Source organism: Bombina bombina, chromosome 11, assembly GCF_027579735.1.
Source record: "Bombina bombina isolate aBomBom1 chromosome 11, aBomBom1.pri, whole genome shotgun sequence".
In the NCBI taxonomy this organism is placed as follows: domain Eukaryota; kingdom Metazoa; phylum Chordata; class Amphibia; order Anura; family Bombinatoridae; genus Bombina; species Bombina bombina.
Window position 1 is genome coordinate 42,786,846 of NC_069509.1, and position 24,027 is coordinate 42,810,872.

Sequence of the window (24,027 nt, forward strand, 5' to 3'; positions counted from 1 at the left end):
AATTTTAAACAACTTTCAATTTTACTTCTATTATCTAATTTGCTTCATTCTTTAGATATCCTTAATTGAAGAAATAACAATGCACATGGGTGAGCCAATCACACAAGACATCTATGTGCAGCCACCAATCAGCAGCTACTGAGCCTATCTAGATATGCTTTTCAGCAAAGGATATCACGTGAATGCAGTAAATTAGATACTAGAAGTAAATTAGAAAGTTGTTTAAAATTGCATGCTCTTTCTAAATTAGGAAAGAAAAAATGTGGGTTCTATGTCCCTTTAACTGTCCCTTTAATGTAGAAACCACCAAAATATTTGGGCTGTGTGAAGCTGGCCCCCCTACAATGGGCACAAATTAAAAATCCACTGTTTTTCGTTAGTGCTACGTTTGTGCTGTTTTGTGCCGCAAAAAAATAAGATTTGTGCTGCTTTTATTTTTAAGATAATAGCAATTGTTTTTTGAGTTTTGAGGATCTGTTAATATGCAGGTGTGTGTGTGTGTGTGTGTGTGTGGGGGGGGGGGGTTGTCTGCTCTTTTTGCTTTCTAGACCATTTCAGCAGGTTTCTCAGCCTAACCTTTTTATCAGTGCTAAACTGAGAGCTTCTAAGTAAGATTTTAAAAGGTTTTATACTGGATTTTTATATTAGTATCTGTGCATATTATTATTTATAGTAGTGCAGTTAAATGAAAATTTGTGTATACTGTCCCTTTAATAACTTGAAAAAAAAGACATAACTGAGATTTAAACAGCACAAATGCGGCACTAACGTACAAACACAGCACAAGCAAATGTTATATTTGTTTTTAAAATGTTATAATGTGGGGTGCAAAGTAGGCGGTGTCTGATCAAATATAATAATAAATATTTCCAAAACCAAACTGACACAAATGTCCGTTTTTTTTTTATTGGGGTACCTTGCATTCCTATCCTATATTTAAGCAGCTCTCATCCTATGGGGTGATTTGAAATTTTCAGCCAATAGGAATGCAAGGTACCCCAATGTAAAAGGGGTTCCTCCCATTTAATCTTCAGTGTAGTGGACGATCGCATGAAGAGAATCCTCCGAGTCGGATGTCTGAGCCGCTGCCGATCTGCCTACGCTCCGCACCACCGGTATGAAGATGGTCCCGCGCTGGAAGAAGACCTTCGCCACCTGGATGAAGACTTTGCTTCGCCTAGAAGAAGATGGATGTCCGGACTTCAGGGGTGGTGAGCACTTATTTGGGGTTTAGTGGGTAGATAAGGTTTTTTTTTAAAAAAAAATTTTTATTTGTGGGTGGGTGAGGGGTTGCATTGTTAGGGGGGATTTGTTTGTTTTTTTGTTTTTTTAAAAAAAAGAGCTGATCGCTTTAGGGCAATTGCCATACAAAAGGCAATTTTATTCTTAGATTACGTGGTGTTTTTATTTTGGGATGTTTTTTGTTTTTAAGGGGGTATTAGAATAGGAATATTTTTTTTTATTTTGGATAATTTAGTTTGATATTTTTTGTAATCTTAGCTTTTTTATTTTTTGTAATTTTAGTTATTTATTTTTTATTTTTTTATATTTTGAGTAAGGTTAAGTTTTTTTTCAGTAATGTTTCAGTAATGTTATGGTTTTTAAAGTATTTTTTTTTTATGTGGGGGGTTTGCGCTTTAGGTGTTAATAGGTGTTAATAGCTTTAGGTGTTAATAGGTTAATTAGGTACTTTGCGAAGTGGGGGGTTGGCAGTTTAGGTGTTAATACAGATATTAGTTATTGTTGTGGGGGGTGGCGTATTAGGGGTGGATATTGCGCATGCGTTAGGTGTTTGTTAAGGCTTCTAGGGAGTTACGGTACTTTAATACTCAGCGCAAGGCTTGCTGCACCTGCCTATCTGTGGCGAGGTTAAAATGGAGTAAAATGTCTCCATTCTCGCTGCGTAAGTCCTTGTGCTGAATATGTGATACAGACTCGCAACACCGGTTCTATGTTAGTTTATAGGAGTAAAAACTGTGGGCAACATGTGAAATATATGCACGTAATTTGTAGGCAGTGCCGTATATGTGATCACTAGATCCGACTAAAAATTGTCGACGCTGGGTTTTGCGCCCGACGCCGCATATGTAATCTTGCCCCTGGAGTGCCATCTTTACACAGCTGAGGCGAATAGGATGGCGAGTTACATAATTTTAGTTGACAAAAAAACAAAACTGTTATAACTAAAAAAACAAAGCAGCACAAATAAAAATTTTAACTGCACAAACCGGCACAAACACAGAACTAACCAACCAGAAAAACTAAATTGTAATTATCTTAAAAATAAAAGCAGCACAAATCTGGGCAGGGTTTGATCAAATATAATGCTCAATATTTTCAAAACCAAACCCGCACAAATCAGCAGAAACTCTGCACAAACACATTTTATGTTTTTTTTTTTTTAAATGTAATAATGTGTGGTGCAAAGTGGGCGGAGTTTGAGCAAATATAATGCTTAGTATTTCCAAAAAAATATAGAATAATATGGAATCCAAAAAAGAGACCATAGAATTCAAAATAACACAAGCGCTATACAGCGCTATTAAATTATATACACATAATGCCAAACTATGTGTGCAAGTGATACCATCAAGCGTAAACCAAAGAGTGTACAAAAAATAAATATTTAATATAAAATAATAAAAAAGAACATAGCAAATGCGTTGATCAGACGCATAGATACAGTGTAGTATACAAACAGAAACAATGTTAAGTAACTTACAATATAAAGAGCCGGATTGGAGTACAAAGTCTTGAAGAGATTCGATGTGGCGGTCTTTACATACGCCCAGATTAAGGAAGAAATTCAGACTTCAAACACCTTTGCATACAGGTAACTGTGAAGCTGCACCTACGGAAGCCGAAGAGGAACAAAAAACAAAGCAGCTCTGCTTTGTTTTTTGTTCCTCTTCGGATTCCGTAGGTGCAGCTTCACAGTTACCTGTATGCAAAGGTGTTTGAAGAAAAAAGCATTCTGGTTGTTTTTGCTGCTTCCCGCTGTTTGGAGAATCACGCCAGTGTGAGGAACTCACAGGATTGAATCACCGACCTCCGGTGTAAGTATAAGTGATAACCTTATGCTGTTGCCTTGTTTGACGTTTTATCGGTCTCTCGTCTCGTTCCAAGTGAAGTCTGAATTTCTTCCTTAATCTGGGCGTATTTAAAGACCGCTGCATCGAATCTCTTCATCGAATCTCTTCAAGACTTTGTACTCCAATCCGGCTCTTTATATTGTAACATTGTTTCTGTTTGTATACTACACTGTATCTATGCGTCTGATCAACGCATTTGCTATGTTCTTTTTTATTATTTTATATTAAATATTTATTTTTTGTACACTCTTTGGTTTGTTTGGTTTACGCTTGATGGTATCACTTGCACACATGGTTTGGCGTTATGTGTATATAATTTAATATATAGTATATATTTATTATCACTAGTCCTATTTTTAGCTGTATAGCGCTTGTGTTATTTTGAATTCTATGGTCTCTTTTTTGGATTCCATATTATTCTATAATTTTTTTCACATATTTGCTAGAGGTTGAGAGTTTCCTCTTGTTTATCACAGGCATAATAGGGTTTCTTTGCGCAGTTAACCCTTCTTTTTTTTTTCCCCTTCTCAGTATTTCCAAAACCAAACTGGCACAAACCATACTTTTTTGCTACACAAATCTGCACAAAAGCAACACAAACAAAAATTATATTTGTTTTTAAAAATTGAATAATGTGTGGTGCAAAGTGGGCAGAATTTAATCATATATAATCAATATTTCAAAAACGAAACTGACACAAATGTTCGATTTTGCTGCACAAATCAACACAAAGGCAGCACATACAAATGGTATATTTGTTTTTAAAATTGTATAATGTGGGGTGCAAAGTGGGCGGAGTTTGATCAAATATAATCATCAATATTTCCAAAAACAAACCAGCACAAACGTTAATTTTTTTAACACAAATCAACAGAATCTCAGCACAAACGAATGTTATGTTTGTTTTTAAAACTTAATAATGTGGAGTGCAAAGTGGGCGGGGTTTGATCATATATAATGCTTAATATGTGCAAAACAAAACTGGCACTAATGTTAATTTTTTAGCACAAATCAGCAGAAACACAGCACAAATGAATTGTATATTTTTATTCACATTTTTAAAACATGGAGTGCCAACTTTACACAGCTGTGGTGAATTGGATGGTGGGTTACATAATTTTCATTGACAACAAAACAAACTGTTATAACTAAAAAACCAAAGCAGCACAAATAAAAATGTTAACGGCACAAACCGGCACAAACGTAGCACTAACCAACCAGCCCGTTTCATGTCTTTTGGCTGTTGTTGGGGGGCTGTGTTACCTTTGGTGACCTTTATTAAATTGTTAATAAGTCGAAAAACGAAATGAGAGAGAACAGATATTTAAACATCAAAAACCAGCACAAACGCAGCACTAACCAACAAGCCGGTTTCATCTGTTTTGGCTTTTGTAGAGGGGCTGGGTGACCTTTGGTGACCTTTATTTAATCTGTAATAACTCAAAAAACAATTGCTATTATCTTAAAAATAAAAGCAGCACAAATCTTAATTTTTTGTTTCACAAAACAGCACAAACGTAGCACTAACGAAACACAGTGGATTTTTTATTTGTGCCGATTGTAGGGGGGCCAGCTTCACACAGCCAAATGTTTGCCTTAGTAATCTGAGCATAAAGTGTCAGTGTAGTTAATTAAGTAACAACCTAATTGAATATATGGGCTAAGTCATAATTTAGTTAGATTACTAATCACACAGAGAGGAATAAGAACACATATGTTGCACTTGATATGGTAATAAAAAGTTAAAATGAAACCACAGCTTGGTTTAGCATGGTAAGTGTAGGATACTATAGTGAATTTAAATTTTATTGATAATGTTAAAAATCACTAATGAATATGGTAAAAATGTAATAATAAATAATATGGGTGCGAATACAAGTGGAGCGCTAAATTATTACCCACAGTGAACAAGTGGCTGGTAACAATTATCCCTCAGAAAATTAACCAGGGTTAATAATACCCAAAATTAAACTAATTTACTAAAATGAAACTACTGGAATTAGCTCATAAGATAACTGTGTATGTTATTCAATATAAACCATTTAATTTTGTTTGTTGTTTAGTTATATTATTTATGATTTTCTTTTTTATATTTATTTTTTTACAGATACACCATTCAGTCAACCTGAAAATCAATTTACAAGTCCTGGACACAATCTATATTTAATCAATAATGAAGAACATGTTTATCTTCAAGACACAGGTTGTTTTCTTATGTACAATTTATGTTAAAGGGACATGAAACCCCAAAAAATGTCTTGCATGACTAAGATAGAGCATATAATTCTAAATAACTTTCCAATTTTTTCTTTTATTTAATTTGATTTGTTCTCTTGGTACAATTTATTGAAAAGCATACCTAAGTAGGTTCAGAAGCAGCAGTGCACAACTGTGAGCTAGTTGCTGATTGGTGGCTACAGATATGCCTGTTGTCATTTATTTGCTCAATATGTTCAGCTAATTACCAGTATTACATTGTCGCTCCTTCAACAAAGGATACCAAGAGAATGAAGCAAATTTGATAACAGAAGTACACTGGAAAGTTATTTAATATTGTATGTATAAAATGTCTATAAATCTGAACTTTAAAGGGACATAATAGGACGGTAGCAGCATTTGGCACCACTTGCACATGTGCTGAGCCAATCTCAGTGGTAACACAGGCTTATTGGTTCATTTACTCATTGTGCTTTGCAGAGAGAATAATTAGCAGTAAACTCTCATACTTATGCACTGGGCGAGTGCCGAAATTGCGCCAAAGATGGTTAAAACACACACTTAAACACACCTTGCAATGTAAGCATAGTAATGACTTCCATGTCCCGTTAACATCTAAGAGGATTTGTGTAGCTACATATTGTTACAAGTCTTTAACTGCAATAGGATCAACCTCATGAAATGAATAAAATAAAAATGGTATTAGGTTTGTAAACTAAAGTGCTGCACTTATCTTAATACATTATACAATAGTTACAAACTTAATACATTATACAATAGTTACAAACTTAATACATTATACAATAGTTACAAACTTAATACATTATACAATAGTTTCAAACTTAATACATTATACAATAGTTACAAACTGGGACTTGAGTATTAAAGGGACAGTAAACACCTTGTGACTACAACAGATTTCTGCATTCTTACAATAAATTAGCATAGTCTGCATTATTAGAACAAATTAACACCTTCTTTGCCGCATTTGTACATCAATGGGCAAACTACCCACCACTTGCATTATTTGGAGGAACCAGTTCAGACTCACGTCTGGAGAATAAAGAGTTTGCCACTGTCATTGTGTTAACACAATTTGTATTGTTTGTCTTCAGTGGAAATTATAAGATAAACTGTAAATTAGGTGCATATATATGGCAGGGTTAGGCTCTTTCATTTTTCGGGACTTGGAAATTTCCAGGCATAAATGATAGAAAAACGGACAAAAAAAGCAAAATATATTTAAAAAGTTGTTTTAATGTGCATGAATAAGCGTTTTTTATATTACATTTTCAAGGTGTTAGTCACTATATGGCAAAAATATATAATTAATATAGTTATTTCTTTCCAATGGCATGGAGAGTCCCCAAATCCATTCAATTACTAGTTGGAATTCAACTCCTGGCCACCAGGGGGAAGCAAAGAAATCCCCAGCAGAGCTGTCAAGTACCACTCCCACTTCCCATAACTCCCAGTCATTCTTTGCTTCGTACATTGTAGGGGGGGGGGTGTGTGTGAAGATGGTGTCTGAAGAAAATAAACTTTTAATCCTTTAATGGGTACTTTTCCCTGCAAGCAAGGATTGGGGTTATGCTGTGCCCATGTCAATCTCTTTAGTAAGAGTAATGGTGGCTTTTAGCAGTTGGAAGACAGGCAGGTGGTCCTTGCTTACATTCCAACATTTGTGCTACCCCTCTGTAGAAAACCATGGTTGGTTACTCTTTCTTTCTTGTATCTTCAGGTCCCTGTCAGCGGTTGAATGAGGCTTACAGACCTAGAGCTGCTGTGACTGCTCCACAGCAGAAGACCCTGGAGGGTAAGTCCTTTCTTATTATTTCTTAAAGAACAGAAAATAAATCAAGCAGGAAGGACTGGAGATCCCGGACCTGGTGGGACCAACTACCCCCAGGAAGGGTTTGTATTGTAAAATATACTAATATCCTCAAGTGGGGAATATTATGCGGCTTTTCTTGATGCCATGAAGCCCGTTTGATCCGGGTGAATGATTCTATCTAAACAGCACATTAGTCTAGCAGCCACAATTGATGTTAAGATTTTATAGTCTGCATTCAAAACTGATATTGGTGTATATGAAGCTAGGTCTTCTAAATCTTTGCCCTCTTTTGGTATTAAGGTAATATTTGCTGCAGAGAAGTGAACTGATATTGGATTATTATGTACAAAATAATTATTGAAAAGTTTTTCTAGAACAGGGCTAATTTCTTCTACCAATATTTTCAAATATTCTACCGGCAGACAGTCTGGGCCTGCTGCCTTAGGCCTAGATTTGGAGTTTGGCGGTAGCCGTGAAAACCAGCGTTAGAGGCTCCTAACGCTGGTTTTAGGCTAACTCCGGTATTTGGAGTCACTCAAAAAAGGGTCTAACGCTCACTTTTCAGCCGCGACTTTTCCATACCGCAGATCCCCTTACGTCATTTGCGTATCCTATCTTTTCAATGGGATCTTCCTAACTTCGGTATTTAGAGTCATGTCTGAAGTGAGCGTTAGAAATCTAACGACAGGCCGGCCGACGAAGAACATGGCCGCAGAGTAAGATAGCTCCGGAGCTCTGAAATCGGGTGGCGGGTCCCCCGGACAGTATCAAGCACTAATTGGCAGCTACTAGGTGGCATCACCCATCCGACCACCTTGGGAGCCTAACATGGGTGAAAAATCCCCACATCGACACACTTTAGCGTGAGCGCCGACCCCGAGGCCTAGTCAGAGATCATTACACAGGAGCATGGTGACGCAGCTACGACACAAACTAGGCAGCAGCGATGAGAACAACGAGCAACAAGCGGATCAAAGCAACCCTCTTTGAATGTAACTGGGACCAAAAAGGTGCTGGACATCGATGCAGCTGATCACTTACACCTACCGCTGACCGCAAGTATACATTTTATGCACACGACAGGGGCTCACAAGGGATATTACAAGCAGAGATTAACCTGGCATTTAGGCCCCCCCTGAAACACAAGATATCAATCTACATCGGCCTCTACAAACTACACTCCTGGCGGGCCCTCAATGTTATTGTCAGCCTAACATGGGAACCTCCCAAGTAGGGATAAAGCTAAAACTGGCCCCCGTGCCAGAAAGGCCGTAGGAGAGGTAACCATATCTATAAACAGACAACCTGACTTTATTTAAAACGGCCAAAGAAATCCTCTGGGTGACACCTGTACAAATTAGATGCAGCTCACATTCAACATTGGGTGACAGTGGTATATATAACAGCCGTAAATACATAGAACACTCTGTGGTTACACAAACCTTTCTCTTCTTATAACCACGAGGGCGCGGAATCCGCAGCTAAGATACCTCTAAATAAAAGACCATCATGGCATCACGCAGCAAGCAAAAAGCTGAAAAGCTAAATAAACCTGCTATGTCTGCAAATACCAAGCTAAATGCTTTTTTCAAACCCCAAGAAGGGCTAACATCCTCAAACACAAACATGATTAATGAGGACAGCACAGATGGCTTGGAAGAAAACTCACAGTGGAGCGACACTCAAAACACCCCACTCACAAAAGCTGACTTAGACAACCTTCCTACCAAGAAGGATCTTACCTTTTTCATGTCCCAAGTTAACCAAGCGATTAAGGAAGGTTTGGCAGGGGTAAAGAAAGAAATCACTGCTTTAGGAAATAGAGTGATGTTGCTAGAAGAACAAGTAGAAGAAACATCTAAAACCTCGGATAACCTAGAAGAAGCTGTTCAACAACAGAATACAGCGATAGTACAGCTGCAGGCACAAATGGAAGACCTCGACAATCGAGGTAGACGACAGAACCTCAGAATCAGAGGTGTCCCGGAGCAGATACTTCAGGCGCAGATAGCCTCATACCTTCAAAACTTATTTAAATATTTGCTGGATCTGAACACAGGCGAAACTATCGTTCTGGACAGAGCACATAGGGCCTTGAGAGCACGGCCTTCCGCAACAGCACCTCCAAGGGACATTATCTTGTGCTGTCATAAATTTACAGACAAAGAGAGAATTTTGCAGGCAGCGAGAAAGAAATCACCGATCATCTTTGGGGAAGGCAGTATACAGGTATATGCAGACCTTAGCAGCCTCACATTGGCGAAACGAAAAGAAGCACGTTACCTGACTCTGCATTTAACTGACCTTGGCATCCCATACAGATGGGGCTTCCCTTTTTCCATCAAAGTCACAAAGAACGACAAGATCTATACATATAGGAGCCCTGAGGACATAGAGAGTTTTTGCAAGCAATTGGAAATATCACAACCCTCTCTTCCATCTTTAAAAGCCCCAGACCGGGGAAATAAAACTCAGACTAACCTCCCACAGAGGCCACAACGCCCAGAATGGACAACAGTCCCGAAAAAAAGGAGAAACACCCCCTCTGTTTCCTTGACTGGAGACGGAGAGGAAGAAGATATAACCTGAACTGCTGCATGACATATACAGTGTCTTTCTTCATAGGTGACCCGAGGTCATGTGCTGACTGCTAGCCTCATAGGTTTCACCAAATATGTTAGGTTTGACCAAAAGTTAATATGTCGAAATAGTTATTTTAAACTGTCTTTACTGTAATTGAAAGATTTGAGGGGTTTTATTTGAGAGAGTTGAAATGTTCCATTATTTGAAATGCCTCCAATTTCTTCATCCTGGTTCGGGGTCCCGCCCCTGAAACAGAGCTGGCCAATCTCTGTTCTTTTTCCCCCCTTACTACCACTACTGTTACTTTGGCCAGCTGCTCTTTACCCTTCCTTCCTTTCCCTCTCTCCTCTTCCCCTTCCCCCTTTTCTCTTCGACCCTTCCCTTCATCCACCTCCAGCTTTTCCCCCTTTCCCCCACTTCCTTCTCTTACTCCCCGCAGTCCCTTGACCTCCAGGAGATATGGGTTTATACCCCTTATATGCACTATTGAGATGTATCAAGATTTTGTTAAAAAATTTGTGTTATTTCAGTTATGTTAATTTTTCTTTTGTTTTTCTTCTCATGTCTGTCACCTCCGCTCCACTTAAGAGGGTAAAGTCACCTTATTCGACCTTCTTCCTTTCTGTCCTTTACTACAAGCCAGGTCATCCTGATGTAGCCGCTTTGCCATCTACCACTGCTGAACGCCTACATGGGGTAAGAGCTTTTACATATACCCGACACACTCACAAATGACTGACAACACACTGACGCTCATTTCACAAAATGTGAAGGGACTAAACTCACCCACAAAACGCTCAATAGCACTGCGATGCTTTGCTAAACACAAAGATTCGATTATCTTTATTCAGGAAACCCATTTCAAAGAGCAGACGGAACCTAGATTTCTCTCCAAATCGCATCCAGAGGTTTATTTTAACTCCCTACCAGGTAAAAAAGCAAATGGAGTGGGGATTCTACTACACAAGAATATTCATTTTAAATTAACGAAAAAAGTAACGGATGATGAGGGTAGAATTCTGATACTAATAGGGACACTATTTAACAACCCGGTAACCTTGGCAAATGTATATGCTCCCAATAATCATAAGGCGAAATTCTTTAACCAACTTAGCAAACTAATAAACGATAATAAGAAAGGGACACTAATTCTAGGTGGGGATTTGAACGTCACATTAGACCCCACATTAGATTCCTCCTCTGGGAAGACACCTTCTCTAGCCCGACCCCCAAACGCGATTTATAATTGCCTGTCACAGCTAGGCCTGATAGATGTCTGGCGAATACAGCATAGCTCACAAAGAAATTACACGTTTTATTCTCACCCCTGGGCAGTCTACACGAGAATAGATTACCTCTTAATTGAGAGACACCACCTAGCTCTAGCCACAGAATCCGATATTCAGCCAACCGCATGGTCAGATCACTCCCAGATAAGCGTCAATCTGAAATGGCCCAATCACCCTATCACCCCCTTCATATGGAGATTAGACAGTTCACTCCTCCACGATCCATCAACCAAAGAGACCCTGACTAAATCATTACGAGAATATTTCCAAAGAAATGCCACACCTGATATGGAACCTAGGTTGGTGTGGGAAGCCCATAAGGCTGTTATGAGAGGAGAATGCATCAAACAATTGTCATATAGGAGGAAGACATATAATGAGAGAGTCCACACTTTGACAGGGCAGCTTGGGAATCTGGAACTCCAACACAAAAACACACCATCAGATACTAAGATTTACACAATGCTAACCAAAACCAGACAGGATCTAAATAATATTTTAAGGAAGGAAGCACAAAGAAAAGCTCTAAATATTAGAAAGCTGTATGCTTACGAAGGAAACCGATCAGGCCCTCTTCTCGCGAAACTCTTACAAGCCCAACACGCTAGATCCCAAGTAGAAAAGCTGGTAACCACAGACAAACAACACTTACATGATAGCAAACAAATAGCAGACTATTTTAGTAAATTTTATTCTAAACTATACAACTTAGACAGCATAGACACGTTGGAACATTTAAAAGATATGCAGGAATATATAAAAGCCGCAGACCTTCCGGCCTTAGATCAAACACAAAGGGAAGCCTTGGAAGCTCCCATATCATTAACAGAAGTTGTTAAAGCAATTACCAATTTACCCTTAGGAAAGAGCCCAGGTCCCGACGGCTTTACCAACGCATACTATAAATCTTTTAAAGGCATTCTAGCTCCACACCTATTGCACTTATTCAACACCTTAGACGAAAACCCTACACTCTCTAGGGATATGCTGATGGCACACATATCGGTCATACCTAAACCCAACAAAGACCCCACCGACCCGGGTAGTTACAGGCCTATATCCCTCTTAAATTCGGACGTCAAGATTCTGGGCAAGATATTGGCCACACGAATTAATGGAATACTTAGCTCCCTCATACATATGGATCAGGTGGGTTTTGTCCCTGGTAGGGAAGCCAGGGACAACACAATTAGGGCGGTTACCTTGTCCTCCTATGCCAAACGTAACATCCCTTCAGTCCTTATAGGGACGGATGCCGAAAAGGCATTCGATTGCATTAATTGGACCTTCCTAAAAGAAACTTTACTTTCCCAAGGATTCGGCCCCAAAATGATACAACGTATACTTAGTTTATATTCCCAACCTACAGCTAGAGTCAAAGCCAATGGAATGCTTTCAGATCCTTTTGATATAAAAAATGGGACGAGACAGGGCTGCCCCTTATCCCCCATATTGTTTATCCTGACTATGGAGGTACTAGAAGCTAACATCAGGCAGAACGAAGAGATTAAAGGAATCCCAATAGGACCTCATAGCTTTAAAGTTGCGATGTATGCAGACGACATCCTATTTTCACTAGCTGATCCCCTTACCAGTATACCTGAAGTGCTGCGACAAATAGACACCTTTGGTAAATTCTCCAACTTCCTAGTTAACAAACATAAATCAGAAATTTTAAACATATCACTACCTACTTCCAACTTTCGCTCCATCAGTGATATATGCCCATTAAAACTACAAGAAAAATCTTTAAAATATCTGGGGGTAAATATCTCTCCAAACATGGCACAACTGTTCGACGAGAACTACCTGACACTATCACGCAAATTACAAGTAGACTTCAATACATGGTCATCTAAACCGATTACATGGTGGGGGAGAACTCAATGTGTTAAAATGACAGTCTTGCCCAGGGTCTTGTACGTATTCCAAACCCTCCCAATCCCAGTTCCCAAGTGGTATGTAGTGCATATACAAAAACTTATCAATCTATTTATTTGGGGGAAAATTAAGCCGAGGGTGAACAGGGAAAACTTATATAGAGCACAGGATAGGGGAGGATTGGGCTTACCTTGTATACTAGACTATCTAGACGCAGTAACGTTACAGAGAGTAATAGATTGGCACAGGTCGGCTGATACTAAAGCCTGGGTAGCAATAGACTCAAACATCCTCAAAGCCCCCGAGGTAGGAGCCCTTTGCTGGGTCCCTAAAGAACTCAGACCACCCCAGTGTACAGAGCTTGCCATACACCGTAGAACATTTGAATCTTGGGATTTAATTACCACAAGGGGAAAACATATCTCAGGAGTTCGTTCTCCACTTTTCCCAATTCCGAGAAATGCAGAATTGATAGGGGGATTAGATAAAGGTCAAAGGAGATTGACGGGATGGGGGTATACTATTCCATTAAATGAATTCGTTACGCAGGGGAAGCTCAAAAAGAGAGAAGATTTGATTGACGTACTAGGAGGCAGTTATTCGAGATGGTTAAAATATTCCCAGCTAGCTCACTTTGTACACACGTCACCCCATAGACAGGACTACTTGAGGGAGCTAACCCCATTTGAGAGTCACTGCATCACTAAAGGAACAGCAAGACATTCACTGTCTTTAGCAAAGAAAATGATCCAAGGAAAACATGCACAATAACTCCCTTCGTACACACATCACTGGCATGCAGACATTCTCACTGAGTTACAGATAGAGGACTGGCAATACATTTTCATGCGAACGAAGAAAGCCTCAACCTCTCCCCAAGCCTTAGAACTCAACTACAAAGTCTTATCACGCTGGTACCTCACCCCGGTGAGGTTACAATCTATCTACCCTGAAACCTCAGGGAAATGCTGGCGAGGATGTGAGGGGAGAGGCACCTACCTACATATGTGGTGGAGTTGCCCTAAGGTACAATCCCTTTGGAACGCAGTGGAGAGTTATCTTAAACCACTTTTGGGGAACGACATCTCTTTGTCACCTAGAGTTGCGCTACTGAATGACTTGCCGAAATTACCGTGCAAATTAAGACTGACCATACTCCAAATGAGCATGACAGGAGCCAAAGCGCTCATAGCATTACACTGGAAGACCCCCTACTCACCGACATTGACAAACTGGACGGACAAAGTCACTGACCTCCTAAACCTGGAGGAATATGGCTACACTAAGAGGGGGAAATTACACATGCTAGCAGATATAAAATTCCTATGGGAGGGTGGTGGACGAGATACCGTACCAACTGCACCCACGGAAATTTAGCTCCTAGACCCACAAGGGGGACACTTCAACAAGACTTTCTTTAGAAGGACTAATGAGTGAAAGGACAGATTTTCAACCACACTTTTAAACTCTCTTTTGAAGACGCACTTCTTCAAGATAAGCATTATAGAGGATGACAGATATTTTCTTTTTTCTTTTCTTTTCTTCTTTTTCCTTTTACTTTCTTTCTTCTCTTGTTTGTTTTATGTGTATGTTCAAGTTGTTCGCAAACTGTTATTATCATTAAGATTCAATTCTCTTTTTTGTGATTCAAAGTATAAGGGTAAGTTAACATAGACCAGTTATCAATCCCCGGTGTGAAACTTTGGACTTTGAGACATTTACAAGAACCCGGGTTATAGATAGCTCAAAACCGATAATGTCAATGCCATGTATATAGTATATGTCTACCATAGATAAGAATATCATTGGAAATGCATTGTACAATCTTTTTCTGAATCAATAAAACTGTTAAAATAAAAAAAAAAAAAAAAAAAAAAAAGAAATCTAACGACAAAACTCCAGCCGCAGAAAAAAGTCAGTAGTTAAGAGCTTTTTGGGCTAACGCCGGTTTATAAAGCTCTTAACTACTGTACTCTAAAGTACACTAACACCCATAAACTACCTATGTACCCCTAAACCGAGGTCCCCCCACATCGCCGACACTCAATTTATTTTTTTTAACCCCTAATCTGCCGACCGCAAAGCGCCGCCAGCTAAATTATCCCTATGTACCCCTAATCTGCTGCCCCTAACACCGCCGACCCCTGTATTATATTTATTAACCCCTAACCTGCCCCCCACAACGTCGCCGCCAGCTACCTACAATAATTAACCCCTAATCTGCCGACCGCAAAGCGCCGCCACCTACATTATAGCTATGTACCCTTAATCTGCTGCCCCTAACACCGCCGACCCCTATATTATATTTATTAACCCCTAATCTGTCGCCCTCAACGTCGCCTCCACCTGCCTACACTTATTAACCCCTAATCTGCCGAGCGGACCGCACCGCTATTATAATAAAGTTATTAACCCCTAATCCGCCTCACTAACCCTATAATAAATAGTATTAACCCCTAATCTGCCCTCCCTAACATCGCCGACACCTAACTTCAAACATTAACCCCTAATCTGCCGACCGGAGCTCACCGCTATTCTAATAAATGTATTAACCCCTAAAGCTAAGTCTAACCCTAACACTAATACCCCCCTAAGTTAAATATAATTTAAATCTAACGAAATTAATTAACTCTTATTAAATAAATTATTCCTATTTAAAGCTAAATACTTACCTGTAAAATAAACCCTAATATATAGCTACAATATAAATAATAATTACATTGTAGCTATTTTAGGATTAATATTTATTTTACAGGCAACTTTGTAATTATTTTAACCAGGTACAATAGCTATTAAATAGTTAAGAACTATTTAATAGCTACCTAGTTAAAATAATTACAAATTTACCTGTAAAATAAATCCTAACCTAAGTTACAATTAAACCTAACACTACACTAGCAATAAATAAATTAAATAAAATACCTACAATTACCTACAATTAAACCTAACACTACACTATCAATAAATTAATTAAATACAATATGTACAAATAACTACAATGAAATAAACTAACTAAAGTACAAAAAATAAAAAAGAACTAAGTTACAAAAAATAAAAAAATATTTACAAACATAAGAAAAATATTACAACAATTTTAAACTAATTACACCTACTCTAAGCCCCCTAATAAAATAACAAAGACCCCCAAAATAAAAAATGCCCTACTCTATTCTAAATTACTAAAGTTCAAAGCTCTTTTACCTTACCAGCCCTGAACAGGGCCCTTTGCGGGGCATGCCCCAAGAAGTTCAGCTCTTTTTCCTGTAAAAAAAAAACATACAATACGCCCCCCCCCCAACATTACAACCCACCACCCACATACCCCTAATCTAACCCAAACCCCCCTTAAATAAACCTAACACTAAGCCCCTGAAGATCATCCTACCTTGTCTTCACCTCACCAGGTATCACCGATCCGTCCTGGCTCCAAAATCTTCATCCAACCCAAGCGGGGGCTAGACATCCATCATCCGGTGGCTGAAGAGGTCCAGAAGAGGCTCCAAAGTCTTCATCCTATCCGGGAAGAAGAGTAGATCCGGACCGGCAACCATCATCTTCCAAGCGGCATCTTCTATCTTCATCCGATGAGGACCGGCTCCATCCTGAAGACCTCCGACGCGGACCCATCTTCATCCGGCGACGTCCAACTGAAGAATGACGGTTCCTTTAAGGGACGTCATCCAAGATGGCGTCCCTCGAATTCCGATTGGCTGATAGGATTCTATCAGCCAATCGGAATTAAGGTAGGAATATTCTGATTGGCTGATGGAATCAGCCAATCAGAATCAAGTTCAATCCGATTGGCTGATCCAATCAGCCAATCAGATTGAGCTCGCATTCTATTGGCTGTTCCGATCAGCCAATAGAATGCGAGCTCAATCTGATTGGCTGATTGGATCAGCCAATTGGATTGATCTTGATTCTGATTGGCTGATTCCATCAGCCAATCAGAATATTCCTACCTTAATTCCGATTGGCTGATAGAATCCTATCAGCCAATCGGAATTCGAGGGACGCCATCTTGGATGACGTCCCTTAAAGGAACCGTCATTCTTCAGTTGGACGTCGCTGGATGAAGATGGGTCCGCGTCGGAAGTCTTCAGGATGGAGCCGGTCCTCATCGGATGAAGATAGAAGATGCCGCTTGGAAGATGATGGTTGCCGGTCCGGATCTACTCTTCTTCCCGGATAGGATGAAGACTTTGGAGCCTCTTCTGGACCTCTTCAGCCACCGGATGATGGATGTCTAGCCCCCGCTTGGGTTGGATGAAGATTTTGGAGCCAGGACGGATCGGTGATACCTGGTGAGGTGAAGACAAGGTAGGATGATCTTCAGGGGCTTAGTGTTAGGTTTATTTAAGGGGGGTTTGGGTTAGATTAGGGGTATGTGGGTGGTGGGTTGTAATGTTGGGGGGGTGGGTATTGTATGTTTTTTTTTTACAGGAAAAAGAGCTGAACTTCTTGGGGCATGCCCCGCAAAGGGCCCTGTTCAGGGCTGGTAAGGTAAAAGAGCTTTGAACTTTAGTAATTTAGAATAGGGTAGGGCATTTTTTATTTTGGGGGTCTTTGTTATTTTATTAGGGGGCTTAGAGTAGGTGTAATTAGTTTAAAAATGTTGTAATATTTTTCTTATGTTTGTAAATATTTTTTTATTTTTTGTAACTTAGTTCTTTTTTATTTTTTGTACTTTAGTTAGTTTATTTCATTGTAGTTATTTGTACATATTGTATTTAATTAATTTATTGATAGTGTAGTGTTAGGTTTAATTGTAGGTAATTGTAGGTATTTTATTTAATTTATTTAATAGTGTAGTGTTAGGTTTAATTGTAACTTAGGTTAGGATTTATTTTACAGGTAATTTTGTTATTATTTTAACTAGGTAACTATTAAATAGTTCTTAACTATTTAATAGCTATTGTACATGGTTAAAATAATTACAAAGTTGCCTGTAAAATAAATATTAATCCTAAAATAGCTACAATGTAATTATAATTTATATTGTAGCTATATTAGGATTTATTTTACAGGTAAGTATTTAGCTTTAAATAGGAATAATTTATTTAATAAGAGTTAATTTCGTTAGATTAAAATTATTTTTAATTTAGGGGGGTGTTAGTGTTAGGGTTAGACTTAGCTTTAGGGGTTAATACATTTATTAGAATAGCGGTGAGCTCCAGTCGGCAGATTAGGGGTTAATGATTGAAGTTAGGTGTCGGCGATGTTAGGGAGGGCAGATTAGGGGTTAATACTATTTATTATAGGGTTAGTGAGGCGGATTAGGGGTTAATAACTTTATTATGATAGCGGTGCGGTCCGCTCGGCAGATTAGGGGTTAATAAGTGTAGGCAGGTGGAGGCGACGTTGTGGGGGGCAGATTAGGGGTTAATAAATATAATATAGGGGTCGGCGGTGTTAGGGGCAGCAGATTAGGGGTACATAAGGATAATGTAAGTAGCGGCGGTTTACAGAGCGGCAGATTAGGGGTTAAAAATAATATGCAGGGGTCAGCGATAGCGGGGGCGGCAGATTAGGGGTTAATAAGTGTAAGGCTAGGGGTGTTTATACTCGGGGTACATGTTAGGGTGTTAGGTGTAGACGTAGGAAGTGTTTACGCATAGCAAACAATGGGGCTGCGTTAGGAGCTGAACGCGGCTTTTTTGCAGGTGTTAGGTTTTTTTTCAGCTCAAACAGCCCCATTGTTTCCTATGGGGGAATCGTGCACGAGCACGTTTTTGAGGCTGGCCGCGTCCGTAAGCAACTCTGGTATCAAGAGTTGAAGCTGCGTTAAATATGCTCTACGCTCCTTTTTTGGAGCCTAACGCAGCCTTTATGTGGACTCTCAATACCAGAGTTATTTTTATGGTGCGGCCAGAAAAAAGCCGGCGTTAGCTACGCGGGTCCTTACCGCCAAAACTCTAAATCTAGCCGTTACTTAGCTTAGCCTCCTTTATTGCCTTTACTATCTCCTGTATTGTGATTGGAACATTAAGTGCTGCGAGTTGTTCCTCTGTAATTTTAGGTATTATAACTTGTGACCAGAAGTTTTCTTGATTCGGGTTATCGCTCTTAATGTTTGTGTATAGCTGTTGGTAGTAATTAAAAAATAGTTCACTAATATCTCTAGAGTCTGTGCACCTCTGGTCCTCTTTTCTGATGGCTAGAATATAATTTTTCTTCCTTCTATTCTTGACTAGATTGGCCAAATACTTGGCCGAGCAACCATGAAATCCTTTAAACTTTATACTAATTTTTTGCTCTTCTTCCTGAGATTTTTGTTTTAATACTATATCCCTTTCTCGCCTTGCTTTATTATCGTTTCCCCAGCAGTTTATATCCGATTTGTTATTATAAAACTTCCTATAGGCGTTTTTAACTTGGTTAGATAGTTGTATTTCCCTGGCTAGTGCTTTCTTTTTCCTACCATGCACATATGACTTAATTTCTCCCCTTAATACTGCTTTTGATGCTTCCCAGAATGTTACTATTTTTTTCAAATATGTGATATTATTCATACAGTAGTCTCTCCATTTCTGTTTTAACCAGTAAGAAAATCTAGTGTTATAATACATATAGCGTGGGAAGGGAATAGTTTGAGTACCAGTTTTAGGTCTAGTCCCTATCTGGAAGAAAAGTGAAATGATTGCATGATCTGATACTGAGATATCACTTATCTGTGGATCGATCTTCATTATAGAGAGGGACTCAGCCACCAATAGAAAGTCAATTTTCGAGAAAGATTTATGTGACTTGGATTCCCATGTAAAAGTATGAAGGTTTGGGTTTTTAAACGCGCCTTATATCTATTAACTTGAGCTTGTGACAGACATTTGTAAAGTATTTTTGTTTTTAGAATATTTCTATTTCAGGGACTAGGGACATATTAAAATCACCCCCTACAATCAGGTTAGCTGATACAAATGAAAATAGTTTAATCTTAATTTTTTCCCAGAATTCCTTAGAGAATTTATTTGGGGCATAGATATTACAAAGTACAAATTTAACTGCGTTAACCTGGATCTGGACAATCATATACCTAGCATCTTTATCTAGTTCAATTTTAATGATCTCATAAGTTAGGTTTTTACTTAGGAGGATGGCTACCCCTAGTTTTCTGCTTGTACAGGGGGTCGCTATCACCTCACTGACCCATTTTGATTTTAATTTAGGGATTTCGATCTCTTAAATGTGTTTCCTGTAGGAAGACAATACTCAGATTTTGTTTACCTAATTTTTTAATTATAAGTTAAAGGGACATGACACCCACATTTTTTCTTTCATGATTTAGAAAGAGAATGCAATTTTAAACATCTTTCTAATTTACTTATATCATCTAATTTGTTTTATTCTCTTGATATTCTTTGCAGAAAAGCATATCTAGATATGCTCAGCAGCTGCTGATTGGTTGCTGCACATAGAAGCCTCGTGTGATTGGCTCACCATGTGCATTGCTTTTTCTTCAACTAAGGATATCTAAAAAATGAAGCAAAATAAATAATAGCAGTAAATTGTAATGTTTAAATTTCTATTCTCTATCTGAATCATGAAAGAAAGATTTTCGGTTTAGTGGCCCTTTAACGTTTGCTCGTTGAGGTGATACCGCCTATATTCCAAGAGAGAACATTCAAGTCATTTAACATGATATAGATTCACTTTTTATTTTCCCTACCCCCATTTTTTCCACATTCTATCCCTGTCTAGAGATAGTATCTACACTACAGCATCTAACTGGTAGGCAACGGGGGGAGAGAGAGAGGACGAGAGAGAAAAAAAAAAAAACAGCACAAAAGTAAAGAAAAAAGTGGGAAAAAACCCACCCCAGAGTATACATAAAAAATGCAAATATGTGTCCTAATATTCTCTATCTAGTCCTACATTTCTTGATATTTGTTTAGAGTTTACAAATTCTTTTGCCTCAGCTGGATCGTTGAATGTGTATCTATTACCATTCTCCTCAACTATAATCTTAGCTGGGTATAGCATACGTGCTTGAAGACCTTTCTTAATCATAGATGTGCATAGTGGAGCCATAATCTTCCTTTTTTGTGATGTTTCTATGGAGAAATCCTGAAACAACACGATTTTTTTCCCTCCTGTGGTAAATGTTTCTATTTTCCTAAACAATCTTAGTAGTTCTAACTTGTCTTGGTATCTTAGTAGTTAAAAAATACACATTCTGGGTCTGGAAATGTTATCTTCACTAGGGCTCCTAACGCCAATTCTGTGTGCTCTTTCAATAGGGAGGGGAAGGAGATGTGAAGGAAATCCTAAGGCTTGCGGTAAAACCTTACTAGTGAATTCTATTAAGTCTAGATATTCCGGAATTTCGGGCAGCCCAACTATTCTTATAATGTTGCGTCTGGAGCGATCTTCCAGATCCTCCAGATGAGCTTGCATGTTCTGAATTTTGGAAACTTGTGCAGTTTAAGCTGATTCTTGAGTGTTAACTAGGTCCTCTAAATTGGAAACTCTATTTTCCACCTCTGTCCTCCTAGTGGCAAATTGTTTAACCTCAGTGTTTAATGTGGCCAGTTCAGTAGAGATGCCACATAGTTATTTTTTAATAATATCAAACTGTGGCGAGAAGAGGTTGCTTAATTGGGCTACCAGGGTTTAAATATCAAAGGGGAGTGGAGATACTTCAACAAAGTCAGAGCTGGTATCAGTGACCCTAGTTTTTTTATCTTTTGATTTAACAGGCATTATGGGAGAATGGTGTTTCACTTGGGTGGTATGTTTTTTTCACTCTAGATTTGCCACTTGTAGCACGCTTAGAGTCTGTAGATAGTAAAGTGGCCTATCCTCGAGAGGCTCTGTTAACTTGGAGACTAAGGTTACAACCAAACATTAACACGTATCCTCCTTATTATGCTGGATGTTATATTAAATGTTTTGTTTTTGGAAACTGGAAGATGGCAGACAAGTTTTCTCTCTCCACTTCACCCTTTGGTCTGGTATTGCAGTTCCTCCACTCTCAAAGAGAGATGTTTTGATTGCTTAGTTTTATTTCCTACGCTCCTCATATATCTATGTTTAGATTTTTGCGGTTTATCCATCAGCCCTGAGTTCAGTACCTTTTTGGAGATGTCTGAGATGGTCTGAACCAGGACTATTGCTATTATAATAGTGATTCTTCTCCAGGTTTAGCCCTAGAATATTCTCATCATGTCTTCTAGACTTTTCTCGGGGAATTGCCCTGGACAACCCTAAGAGAGATTTTTTTTTTTATCCTAGAGGTTCGTTCAGGGATGTCTATCCAAGATTCCAGTTTTTCTGGAGACCTTCTTGAGAGATTTGTCTCTTTAGCTGACAGATCTGGTTGGGGTTCTCTGGAACCTTGGTGGATCTGGTTTATACAGAGTTTAGATCAATCTTCTTTGCTCTAATAGCTTAGATGCTAGTAGTTTGGTCTGTCTTTCATATTCTATGGAAGTAATCTCTTTGGGTCCTGTTTCATCATTCTGGAATGTACAAGTAGTGTCCTAGCGATGAAAGAGGGATCTTGCATCTTTCTTTAGGCGGAGATGTATCTCTAGGATATTTTTCATGTGTGAGTTTCGGAGCGGGTTAAAATGGTGTCTCTTCTAAATACCAAGCTTCCTAGATACGGATCTAATCAAGGGATTCACTTGCAGCTCTGGTCATCCCTCTGGCGGTTCCTCCTGTTTCCTTTTTTCCTCGGGGAATAGCCTGTTTTTCATACTGGAGCAGGCTTCAGTGCTTCTACTCGACCCGGCTTGGCATCATTGACTACGGTTCTGGTGTCAATGTCATCCTTTCCCCCATGGAATTTGCCTCTGAGTTAGGACTTTCTATTTAAGGGTCCTTTCCTACATCCCATCTAGATTCTATAAAACGGTCTGCCTGGAGATTGGACACCTAGTCTCGACAAGGATTTTCTGATAGATAATTGATCTTATGTTCAGGATCGTATGCCAGTTATTTGTAAAATTTACACTATGTATGTTGTACATACTTTTTCTGGTGTAAATCCAAAGATTTCTCTTGGAGCAGGTCCATTCTTCAGGAGACCCTGGAGAAGGATTTTTCAGTCTGGTCTCTAAAAGGCCAGATCTCTGTTATTTCACTTAACCTAAGTGTCTGGCCGACTCCAGATATTCAATCTCCTGTTCAGACCTTAGTATGATTCAGGACTGTGTTTTAGTAGGTTGCTCCTTCTTGGAGCCTTATCCTTGTTTCTAGAGTTCTGCAGAAGGCTCCATTTGAACCTGTGAACTCTGATAAATTTAGTTTCTGTTTTTGGATTTTTTTTTTGTCTCTACTCACTCTTCAGGAGCTTTTGGCTCTTTAATGTGATTGTTATTGTTTTATTTTTCATGAGGATATGGCGGTCCTTCGTACCAACATGGGATTCTCTCCTGAGTTTGGTGTATGAGACAGTGAAGTGGAGCGCTGAACTCAACCCACGTAGCCAACCTCTTATACTACCTCCTTCCTGGGTAGTTTTTGTTAAAGGAAATTTACGTTAGAGTGCAGGTGGCGCTAGAAGTTAATCAAGCGATGGGTTAATAAACTATTGTCTAAGCCTATTTCATTCAGCCTCTAACAATGGGCGTATCTTAATATAGTATAAGTCTGGCTAATAACCGTTGGCAAACTAGAGGGTTCCAGAGAGAAATACATTTCTAAAACTAGTTTCTAAAATATCATAACAAGTTTATTCAGCAGTTTTCTTAGATCATAACATAAAAATTCATCACACACAATCATACATGTGGCCCATACAATTCAGTCGATTCACCTTCCAAACACACAATGTCACAATATGTTAATATCCTCAATTAAAACAGTAAAAAATAAAACATATAGATAATCAGTTTGTATACACAAAAAATTATGGCAATAAAAGTGTTAAGCAATCAGGCTTAGAGAGTAAATGCCTTTTTCCAGTCTCTTATATTATAATGGTGATCCTTCCTCGATATAAAGTTTTGCTTAGTCCATAGATAGACTTCTGTAGCAATCAGGATCAAGTGACAACTATCTCAAGTTGATTAGGGCAAAGCCCGGTTGTTCAAGCCGCTCTTATAACTTGCTAATGTGACCAGTACTAGAAGTGATTCCAGATTAACTTATTGTATTTTTGGCTCTCACTTTTCTTGTCAGAGGAGTC

General features: G+C 38.9%; 1 protein-coding gene across 1 annotated transcript in view; it reads left to right on the top strand.

The window, feature by feature from the left end:
• LOC128641641 (uncharacterized) overlaps positions 1-24,027 on the top strand; it is a 505,331-nt gene that overhangs the window by 446,212 nt on the left and 35,092 nt on the right. Inside the window, 1 exon segment of the mRNA XM_053694177.1 lies at positions 5,200-5,295. Coding sequence (XP_053550152.1) covers positions 5,200-5,295 — 96 coding nt within the window.